Source organism: Nicotiana sylvestris, chromosome 6 (assembly GCF_000393655.2).
Source record: "Nicotiana sylvestris chromosome 6, ASM39365v2, whole genome shotgun sequence".
Taxonomy (NCBI): Eukaryota; Viridiplantae; Streptophyta; class Magnoliopsida; order Solanales; family Solanaceae; genus Nicotiana; species Nicotiana sylvestris.
The window spans coordinates 207362287-207374671 of NC_091062.1; the positions used below are offsets into that span (position 1 = coordinate 207362287).

At 37.9% G+C, this 12385-nt stretch overlaps 1 protein-coding gene across 1 annotated transcript; it reads right to left on the minus strand.

Moving 5' to 3' along the window:
• Window positions 1-11470: 11470 nt before the first annotated feature.
• Window positions 11471-12385, minus strand: LOC138872151 (uncharacterized). Its single transcript, XM_070150239.1, has one exon. The coding sequence runs from the start codon at window positions 12231-12233 to the stop codon at window positions 11655-11657; it is 579 nt and encodes a 192-aa protein (XP_070006340.1). The 5' UTR covers window positions 12234-12385; the 3' UTR covers window positions 11471-11654.

The window sequence follows — 12385 nt, forward strand, 5'->3', positions numbered from 1 at the left end:
AAATTTTAATTAATATGTATTATTTTCTTATAAATTGTATAATTACTAAATAAGACGGTTTTATTTTGTTATGGTCATATATAACATGTCAAACAAAAAAAGATTATTTCTATGATGTTTTGACAAAGTTACGCATGGATCAAATTGGGCTAAAAATTAGCCCAACTTTAAATGGATTGGATCAAGATGAACTGAGTTCAATAAATAAGTGGGTCAATAACCTCCAACTTTGAGCGGATTAAGCGGGTCACTTGGGCTTGGGCCAAATTTGACAGCCCTACAGCGAACGTGTGATGAAATTCCAGGATTTTTGTTTGGTTTTACATGAAGATTAACTATAATTAGCAGTACTATGGTTTGATAGGCAGTTAATGTTAAAAATTATAAACCCAACTCCAAGTAAGTACTACGGTCTGATAGGCAGTTAATGTTCAATATATCCTATTACGATTACGTAATATTCCCTTGGGCTTGAAGGAAGGAACAAATGTTAACTTGCTAACTGTATTGGAAAAAATTGAGTTTACATATTAAAGTGGTGTAAAGATAACGTGTCGTGGCACATACACTGATTAAAGAGTTACAACTGGCAAAGAGACACGAGTTGCAATAGATACGAGCAGAGGCAAAGGAAGAAGCACGAGCAGTTATCCAAAAGACTCAGCACTCGTACTTATTTAAGTCCAAGAATCAAAGGGAATGAATCTGACACTACATGGGAATACAGATACAATATTTAATGAACCTTAAATACTAAAAACGTTAGAAAATCTGTATTAAATACAATGATTATGTAACATAGCATTAATGTCTTTAATTATCCATAATAACCTTATTATGACAAAAACAAAACGCATATCTCCAAAATAGCTATAAAAGGGAGAGAACGGATCAATTGTAGGGACACAAAATACTATTTGAATATACCGATTTACTTGCTTTTCTTCTGATTATCTTATTACTAGCCAAATTACTTTCTTTCATATATTCTTTTGATTATCAGTAACCCGAGTTCTTTTAAATTAAAGCTTTAATCGAAATCCCATTTTTTGGTTAAACAAATTGGTTCCGTTACCGGGAATCTGATAATCTATCCTCTTTTAGCTTAACTTTCCTTGTTGCATCAACCATATCGAACAACAATAATAACATTCAAGGAAACCAACAACTTCAAAGAAATCCACAGGATAATCAAACCCCGGCCCCTTCTCCACGAGGCTCTCCTCGGCGGTCTCAGGAAGTCTCTCCTGATGGATCTCATACAAATGGAAATGCTCAATTTGAAAATGTTGAAGCTATCGATGAAACTTTACAGAAACTAATTGCTGCACATGTCAATAAAGCTCTTGAGGCCTTCGCTGGCCACTTACCTGCTGCACCACCCACACTCACTCCAAATAACAACACTTTGGAGAACCCTCGTTCCGGGCTTGTTAATTCAGGTAGTTGTGGAACCCCCAGTGAATCACAAGAGGGAGAACCAGGTAACTTAGTCAATTCTGATTTACAAAACTTAGTACTAACATTGCAGAAACAGCTCAAGGAGCAAAGTGACCGCATAGAGCAAATACCCGGGGTGCCGCCCGTAATCAAAGGAATAGATACGGATAAATATTCGCAACAACCCTGGAAGCCAAGTGCTGCTCCCCTCCCAATTCCAAAGAAATTCAAAATGCCTGACATTCCAAAATACGATGGAACAACATACCCACGAGACCACGTGACTGCATTCACAATAGGCGTAAAAGGCAACGACTTGACCAAGCAGGAGATTGAATCAGTATTAGTCAAAATTTTCGGTGAAACACTCACCAAGGATGCATAAGGATGCATTAACATGGTATTCTCTTTTACCCAAAAATTCCATAAATTCTTTTGCTGAGCTTGCAGATTATTTCATCAAAGCACACTCGGGAGCTCAAAAAGTCGAAAAAAGAATGGAAGATATTTTCAAGATCAAGCAAAGGGACTCAGAATTGCTTAGGGAGTTCGTGGACAGATTCCAACGTGAAAGAATGACATTACCACGTGTACCTAACAATTGGACAGCTATAGCTTTCACAAGTAATTTGAATGAAAAGAGCCCAGAAGCTACGAGGCGACTCAAGGAAAGTCTTCGTAAATTCCTAGCTACAACATGGAATGGCGTTTACAAAAGGTATAGCATAAAGCTAAGGATAGAAGAAGATACTGTTCCACGATTCCAAAAAGAAGAAAAAGTAAGTTCGAGATAGGCGAAAATCGAAAAAAGGACCAGTAAAAACAGGTACGAGCCATACATGGGACCTGCGGGAAAAGATTCACGGTCAAAACAGGACAATCAAAGGTATGATCACAGATCAAGGAATAGAGAGTCATGTTTTTTCATGAAGGTTTAGGAATGATCGAAACATCCATGAGTCACGGAATGATGATAGAAATTTGAAGGCAAGATTTGGCAGTTACAATTTCAATATGAGCACTTCCGAGCTCGTAGCTGTTTTGAGAAGCATGGGTGACAAGGTACGGTGGCCAAAATAGATGAGATTGAATCCAAACAGGCGCAACCCTGATCATTGGTGTGAGTTTCATAATGATCACGGGCATAAAACAATGGACTGTAGATTCATACAAAGTGAAGTTGATCATTTATTAAAACAAGGGTATCTCTCTGAGTTATTCAGTGAGAAAGGTAAGCAATCTTACATAAAGAATAGGCAGGAACCCCCTAAACCACCTTATCCCAAAAGAACCGTCAACGTTATAAGCGGGGGAGAAGACATCAATGGCGTAACGTACACTGCAGCTAATAAAAGTTCCAAAGTCACAATTACCCAAGGGAAACGGGTGCGACATGTATTAGAGGAAGACAATATTATATTTGATGATGTTGATGCTGATGCGGATGACGTATTATCTCCTCATAACGATGCCCTGGTAATATCTTTAATTGTACATGATACTAATGTGAAACGAGTTTTGATTGATCCAGGTAGTTCCGTGAACATTATTTTGTTAAGAGTATTACGTGAGATGCAAGCTGAGGATAAATTAATACCAAAGGCGCATACTTTATCTGGATTTGACAATTCTAGTGTTGTGACGAAAGGAGAGGTAACACTCACCACATTCGTAGAAGGAGTTGTCAAAGATACAAAGTTTCAAGTAGTAGGTATGGAGATGGCTTACTATGTTATCCTAGGGAGACCATGGATCCATGAAATGGATGTCGTTCCTTCAACCTTGCATCAAGTTATTAAATTTCCATCACCATGGGAATATGTCAAATCCGCGGGGATCAACATACATCCAGGAGCATCAACTCTGTAGCAGATTCGAGTACGAAAAAAGAAGAAAAATAGCAATCACAGAAGATAGTTGAGGGAACCATAGCACAAACCTCAACAACAATTGAATAACTGGAGGCTGTGGTGTTATTTGCACAAAGGCCTGATAAGAAAGTCTACGTAGGGGCCAATCTAAGCCAAGGCATGAGAGGTAAGTTAATTGAATTTTTAAAACTAACGTGGACTATTTTGCTTGGTCCCACTCTGACATGACAGGAATACCACCGGAGGTAATGACTCACAAATTGAATGAAGACCCAACGTACCCTCCTATCAAACAAAAGAAAAGAAAGCAAGGCACGTTCAAGAATCAGGTGATTCAAGAAGAGGTTCAAAAATTGCTAAAGATTGGATCCATCCGCGAGGTAAAGTATCCTAATTGGTTAGCCAATACTGTTGTAGTTCCAAAGAAGAATGGTAAGTGGCGAGTTTGTGTGGATTACACAGACCTTAATAAAGCTTGTCCTAAAGATTCTTTTCCACTATCACATATAGATCAGCTAATTAATGCTACTGTAGGACATGAACTATTAAGTTTTTTAGATGCATATTCAGGGTACAATTAGATCAAAATGGATCCGGTAGATGAGGAAAAAACTTCATTCATAACAGACAGGGGGACTTACTGTTATAAAGTAATGTCTTTTGGTCTCAAAAATGCTGGTGCAACATATCAAAAGCTGGTTACTAAAATGTTTCAAGAATATCTGGGAAAAACCATGGAGGTTTATATAGACGATATGCTCGTTAAAACTCCGTATTCGAGAGATCATATATCACACTTGTCAGATACATTTCAGATTTTGCGCAAATTTAATATGAAATTAAATTCGGAGAAATGTGCATTTGGTGTCGCGTCAGGTAAGTTTTTGGGTTTTCTTGTTTCTAACCGTGGTATTGAAGTGAATCCCGCATAGATTAAGGCCATTGAAGAAATTCCTAATATGTTTTCAAGAAAAAAAGAAGTGTAGAGGTTGACAGGAAGAATTGCAGCCTTGGGAAGATTCATTTCTAAATCATCAGAAAAGTACTTTAAATTCTTTTCAGCTCTTAAAAAGCAAGATCACTTTGAATAGAACGAGGAATGTCAGCAGGTACTCAAAAATTTGAAGACATACTTATCAAATCCACCATTGCTCGCAAAACCAAAGGCTGGGGAAAGACTGCTCATCTACTTTGTTGTTTCAGAAGTAGCGGTAAGTGTTGTTTTAGTCTGTGAGGACCAAAGTAAACAATATCCGATCTATTATGTTAGCAAATCTTTTTTAGATGTGGAGACATGGTATCCTCAATTGGAAAGGCTTGCACTTGCATTAATCATGGCATCTTGAAAATTAAGGCCTTATTTTCAATGTCATTATATTGTTATAGTAACTGCTTATCCATTACGCAATATGTTACATAAGCATAAGTTGTCAGGTAGGTTAGCTAAATGGGCTATAGAATTAAGTGAATATGATATCACCTACCAACCTAGAACTGCTATAAAATCTCAAGTGTTAGCTGATTTCGTGGCTGATTTTAGCTAAGAGAAGCAATTAGAAGCCGAAAAAGAGTTGCAGGTGTTCAACGGAGCTAACCCAGGAACTTGGACCTTGTTTACTGATGGTTTATCTAACGTAAAAGGTGCTGGTTTAGGGATTGTTTTGGTACCACCTATGAGTGAAACCATTCGACAAGCCATAAAATGTCATTCTATAACTAACAATGAGGCAGAGTATGAAGCTGTGATTGCAGGTTTAGAATTGGCACGAGAACTTGGCATAAATCAGATTACAATTAAAAGCGATTCACAGCTCGTAGTTAATCAAATGCTGGGGACTTATACGGCCAGGGAAGTAAGGATGCAGCAATACTTAGAGAAGGTACGGGATTTGATAAAGCAATTTCAAACCTGGAAAGTAACACAAATACCAAGGGATGAAAATGTTGAAGCCGACACCCTAGCTAATCTTGCATCTGCGGCAGACATGGCAAGCAATGAAAGTGCTTCAGTTATTCATTTGTTTCATTCAGTCCTCAACCTCGATAATAATAAGGTAAATTTTAATAACTTAACTTGGGATTGGAGGAATGAGATTGTTGTTTTTTTTTTTGCAGTATGGTATCATCCCTGAAGATAAGAAAAAAGATGATGCGCTTCGAAAAAAGGTTGTTCGGTATTGCTTAAAGCAAGACAATCTTTACCGAAAAATGTTCGGTGGTCCCTTAGCAAGATATCTCGGACCTTCTCAGATGGAATACGTAATGAGAGAAATACACGAGGGCTATTTTGGGAATCACGCAGGAGGAAGGTCATTGGTAAGAACCTTAATTAGGGCAGGTTATTATTGGCCCAAAATGGAAGAAGAAGCGGAAAGTTTCATGGCTAAATGTGATAAATGCCAAAGGTACGGTAATAATATGCATAGGCCCGCGGAGTTATTACATCCGGTCATTGCACCATGGCCAGTTATGAAATGAGGAATGGATATCGTGGGTCCACTACCGCAAGTAAAAGGATAGGTAAAATTTTTGCTCGTACTCACTAATTATTTTACTAAATGGGTAGAGGCAGGAGCATTTAAACAGGTGCGAGAAAAGGAAGTTAAAGATTTCATTTGACGGAATATCATATGTCGATTCGGTGTGCCAAAGGAGATCGTGTGTGATAATGGTCCTCAGTTTATAGGCATTCAAATCACAGAATTTTTTCAAAGTTGGCAGATTAAAAGGATTACGTCTACACCTTATCATCCGGTGGGTAATGGGCAAGCTGAGTCAACAAACAAAATCATTATCAACAATTTAAAGAAGCGTTTAGAGGAATCCAAAGGTAATTGGCCGGAAGTGTTACCTAGTGTTTTATGGGCATATCGCACAACAGCAAAAATAAGTACAAGAGAAACACCATTTTAATTGGTTTATGGAGCTGAAGCTTTAATTCCAGTTGAGATAGGAGAGCCGAGTACACGATTCGCACAGGCGACAAGAAGAATCTAATGACGAGGAAATGCGTGTAAATCTTGATTTACTTGAAGGAAGAAGAGAAGTTGCACTAATAAGAATGACAGCACAGAAGCAGGTCATAAAACGATACTACAACAGAAAAGCACGCCTCAGATTCTTCAAAATTGGGGCTTCGTGCTCAAAAAGGTTTTTCAATCTATGAAGGCAGCTAATTCGGGGAAATTAATTCCAACATGGGAAGGACCCTATAGAATTTATGATATTGCAGGTAAAGGAGCATACGAGCTGGAAATAATGGATGGCAAGATCCTACCTTCACATTGGAATGATGTTCATCTGAAGAGATATTATTTCTGAAGAATACTCACGGTCAGGTATCCATATTTTAAATTTTAATTTTTGAATTGTTAAAATTTTACTAATGATTTTAGATGATAGGAAAAATGCTAACTCGTACTAAATGATGACTCACGACCTGCAAGGCACGTGAAATAAATTTAATTTCCTGGCCTAGGGTTACAATTGTTCTGATAAAAATTCAAACGGGTTAAGCAGTCTTCATCTATAATCATACCTCTGAGTCCCGTATGTTTTTCCTTTACAGGGAAAGGACCAAATGAGAGGAACAATTAGGTGCTCGAGGCTTCATAATTCAACGCTCAAACACTTGGGGGACTACATAATGTACACGGGCATGTGTATAAGGAATGCAAAGAATATCAAGCCCTGAAAAATTGACTGATTGAATGAGTCAAGTGCAGAGCAAAGTCACGAGCTAAGGCCAAAGAAAAACCTTACCATAGTAAGGGTAAAGGCTATGTACTGAAATGGGTTATAGATAAAAACCTCGTGTTTATTTTTCTTTTTGAAATCTGTTACAAGAAAAATAGTTACGAGAAAGTTATAGATGTAATTCAAATACGTGTAAAGTGTTATTCAAAACTAGACAGAGTTCAAATAAAAACTTGTCAAAGTTATTTCAAAGAAACATGTATATTCCTATTTCTCTTATCGTATGTTAACACCATTATGAAGTTGAGACGTCTTCTTCATTAAGTGTCGAATATAAAAGGGCCCTCTTTTATAAAATTCATGATTAATGTAAATACTCATGAAGTTAATAGAAGCATTTTTAAAGAATAAAATTGCAAACTATTCTATAAGTCCTTAGAAATAAAGGCAAGAATAAACTAAACGAAAGTTCAAGATAGTAACGAGAAAACTTCTTAATATTAAAAAGCTTAAGACTAAGCACGAACTTAGTCATAAACTGCGAATTTTTTATACAAATTACACCATGAAAAGTCCGGGGAATTGAATTTCCAAAATAAACCCTCAAATGAGACCAAGGGTTTTACCACAATTTTCCCAAAAAAACAAAACATCACAAAGAAATTCAAATGACTTAAACTTATAACTAAGAAAATGTAGGAACTGAAGTAGGTGCATCAACAGCAACGGGCTCAATTTGGTTTATAGCAGCGGGCTCAACTAGGCTTGAAGGAGTTGGAATACCCGTATCAACTTCAACATTCACGGAAGCTAAGACCACGGGAGAAGGAAAATCTTGAGTTTGCTGAGCCTTCTCAATAGTTTCATTGATTTTAGCTAACTCACATTCCAAGTTAAAAGTCTCTTGGCTAGCTTCAACTAGGGTATCACGACGAGAATTCAAAAACGCCCAACTCACTTCAGTGGCAGATTTATCCTCAAGGATTTCATAATCCCTTTCCCAGTCAGCAATTTCATTCTTTAATTTCTCATTTTCAGCTAAGGCAGAAGTGTAAGAAGCTTGAAGAGAGGCATGGGAACTTTCCAAGGCACAAACCTTATTAGAAGAAACTCGGAGGTCTTCTTGTGCTTGAGTCAAATTCTGCACGAGCTCGCCAACATAAGACTCTTTCTCACCCAAGAAAGCCTTCAACTCTCTAATCTCTTCACTTGCCTTGGACAGCTTCTCAGAGAAAGAGGTTTCAAGATGAGCCTTTTCTTTATCCGCTTGACTTGAGAAAGCCTTTTCAACTGCCAACTCTGAAGTCAAGGCTCGTACCTGCTGCTCCAAGGTACTCTTACTTTCTTCTAAGTACTCCACATCAATCTGAAGGCTTTCATACTGTTCCTTCCAATTGCACACCTCTAATTGAGAATCACGCACTAATTGCTCTGAGAGGGCAACCCTTTTCATCATCTTCGTGCCGATAAGATTGGCCTATAAAAAAATAAAAAAAGGAAGAGAAATGAAAATCTCAAAGATAGAAAAATTTTTAAAGCACAGCAAAGGAAAAAAGAGAATGGGAATACCTTTAAAGAAGCGTCACAATATCATTCATCAAAGTCAAGGAGTTATGGCTCTCTAGCTTGGTTCTTTCAATTGGTCCAATTAAGGGCTTTAGCCATATATCTGCTTGACCTGATTTCCTTAAGAGATTGCCCTTAGCGGGAACTTCAATGATCACTTGCCTCATAGCACCACTCCTACTTGAGGAGCCAACTTCAGCACGGTGAATGATTGGGGGAGGAATTGTTGAAGTAGGAACAATAGAAGTAGTAAAGACAGTATGTGAAGGAACGGAAATAACAGAGATCGGCAAAGAAGGAGTCACAGACACGAGTGTAGAAAAAGAAGCCAGAGGTGTTTCATCCAAAACTTGGCCTAAGCCTTCACCACCAAACCCGCTGATAAAAAGCTGCTCAACAGAGTCATGAGCAGCAACGGGAGCAACATCAGTCAGGAATCACTATCAGGGCCTCAACAAACTCGGTAAGGGGAATAGAACGACAGGGGGATGTTTCTTCTTCTTCATCAGAAATGATGCGTCTTCGAGCCCTTGGCCTTGTTACCAAAGAGCCCCTGTCTTCCTTTTCTTCAGAATCTTGTTCATCAACAGCTTTTCTCTTCGATGAAGAACTCAAGATTATTTCTTGGGCCCTTTCCGAAGAGATACGAGAAGTCGCGACCGCCTCGACAGTAACTCCTCGAATAGCAAATCCTGATAGAAAGAAGGATTGAAATTAGTTCATAGAAATAAAAAATATATGTAAGATAAAATAAAATAAAAGCACTTACCATGAGTTTTTACTTTCCAACCAAATCGCCGGGAAAGGGTCTTCCAAGATCTACCATCCATTGGAGCAATCTTCAATAGCTTGTTTACCCAATCACGGAAATTGGGAACATCTTCCACAACTCCCATGGTTGCTAAAAAAGAAAAGCAAAATTAGGAGAAAAATCAACAAACTTGAAGAAAAAGGTACGAGAAAGTCAGAAGACTCACGTGCAAAATTTCACTTCTCAGGGAAGGGAATGTTCTCATCACCCACCAAACCAACGGTGGGGGCAGCAACAAACCTGGCATATCAGCCACGGTCTTTGTCATCTTCAGGGCTCACTAAAACTCTTTTGCTCCTGGCTACTAGTGTAAAAACATCATTACGAATGAGTCTAGGGAGTAAAGGTGGATCAGATGAGGGAAAGTAAAAGGCACATTAGCTGTATTGGTCAAATGTCTCAAACAGGCAACAACCCTCCATATTATTGAGTCAATTTGACCCAAGCAAACATCAAATAAATGACAGAACTCAAGGATAACAGGGTCAATAGCTGGTTTAAATCCTAAAGTGAAAGGGTATGTATAAACAAAGGAAAATCCGGTTAAATAAGAAGTATTCTTTGATTCGGATTGGGAATGATAATAGGAAAATCATGACTCCAATGGCAGTCTCTACGAACTATAGAAATCAAACCTTCAGTAATTTGAGTGGGATAGATATCAGCACGATCTAAAGAAGATACTTGGTTTCTAAGAGACTCTCTGTCATGATAAAAAGACAGTTCCGCAGGAACTATCTCTTCTACTAAAGGCTCACGAAGAGGTTCAGAAGGTTCTTTACCCCTAGAAGAAGATCTTTGTGAAAGAAAACCTCTAGTTCTAGAAGAAGGGCCAGAACTAGGTGAAGGAATAGAAGAACCACGTGCATACCCTAAACTACGGAGCCTACCTCCTCTTCTGCTCCTACTAGGGGCGTTAGGGAAGGTATCAATAATGGAAACCCTTCTAGGGTTAGGTTTTGGTGAAGACATGATGATACGATGAAGAAGCAAATAGAGATTTGAGAAAATTGGATGTTCAGAAAACTTTATGTGGTAAAGACAAAGAAGGAAGTTATATTTATACTGATAAGCAACCGCCAAAGGAAAAGGGGTGATGATGGAAGGATCATAATAATGATAATTGACGCTTCGTGAATAGAGAAGCCGTGAAAAAGCCTTAAAAAGTGCTGCAAAATTGTAGAACTAATGAAAAGGTGACATGTGTGAAGAGCATTAAATAAAAGTGACAATTGAAGCATTGATTCTGTCATAGCATTAATGGTGACAAAAATCCTCATTTTAATGAAATCCACTTCCCAAATATTCAATCGATGAATAAATGGCAAGTGGGGGGACTATCTGTATTCGGAAAAATTGAGTTTACATATTAAAGTGGTGTAAAGATGACGTGTCGTGACACATAGACTGGTCAAAGAGTTACAACTAGCAAAGAGGCACGAGTTGCAACAGATACGAGCATAGGTAAAGGAAGAAGCACGAGCGGTTATCCAAAAGACTCAGCGCTCGTACTTATTTAAGTCCAAGAATCAAGGGGAATGAATCTGACACTACATGGGAATACAGATACAACATTTAATGAGCCTTAAATACTAAAAACGTTAGAGAATCTGTATTAAATACAATGATTATGTAACATAGCATTTAATATCTTTAATTGTTCATAATGGCCTTATTATGACAAAAGCAAAACACATATCTCCAAAATATCTATAAAAGGGAGAGAACGGATCAATTGTAAGGACACGAAATACTATCTGAATATACCGATTTACTTGCTTTTCTTCTGATTATCTTATTACTAGCCAAATTACTTCCTTTCATATATTCTTTTGATTATTAGTAACCCGAGTTCTTCTAAATTAAAGCTTTGACCGAAATCCAATTTTTTGGTTAAACACTAACCTTGTTCAATATGATTTACTTTAACTTGTAGGAGTAAATAATGATTTCTAATTTCACTTTTTACTTTTCTTATTTTCGAGAAGAAAAGGTAACGAGTACTCGACAATCTACTCAAGAGAGAATTTTTTGGATGCAAAATTTCAGGACTTTAGCCTTGAAAATGTCATAGGAAGAATCAAAATTAAAGGGACGGTATCATCACATTTATATACTATAGCATTATTTTCTTTTTCTTCTGATAATGGAAGCGGCAAATTTTCCTCTACTCCACCAATTAACGCTGAGAAACTGTTTAAAATCCAATATCCTTCTTCTTTATTGCAAAGGACACAATTACATGCATGAATTCTCAAAAGCGTCAAACATTAAGCAAAAGCAGAAGCTTCTCGTCTCAAATCTCTGTAGAATCTTGAAATGAATTCATCAGCTTTCTCATCCACGTGACTGTTACCCTCTCCATCTCTAAGAGGAAACGGCGAATCAGTTACCTTTAATTGCCTCACAGTAGGAGTTCTCCCAAATCCAGGCAAAGCAGGTGACGCCGTTTCACTCTGAATCATCTCCAACGCCTTCAACACAGCAGCGTTCACCATTAAAACGTCGTCGTCAGTTGCAGGTGCATGGTGATGACTGTGCTTACTGTGCTTGTTGAGGTTAAAGGGAAGGTGGAAAGCAGGGCTGTTACTGCAGCTGAATTCGTAGTACTCTTTGGAAGATGAGGTGGAGGAAGGACATTGGTGGCCGTAGGTATTATTATTATTATTATTATTATGGTGGAACATGAGGTTTTGAATGGCGGCTTTGCTAGCAATTTTGCCACGCTTCATTAATAAGCTGAGATCAAACATTAGTTTCCTCTTTGATAACCCTTTCCTCAGCATGAAAAAGGCTACTCGAACTATTTTCCAGAACTTTTTTGCCATTACTGGTACATTTTGATCCATTCTCTCTGTATACAAGTAGTATATATCAGGTGCAGACTTCTTTTTGGTTTGTGGATTTTTGTTTCTTCACTTAAGAAGTAAGGAGAGAGAGTTGGTAGAGATGTGAGTTTATGTGGAAGCAATATATGAGAGGTCTATATATAGGAGCCTTC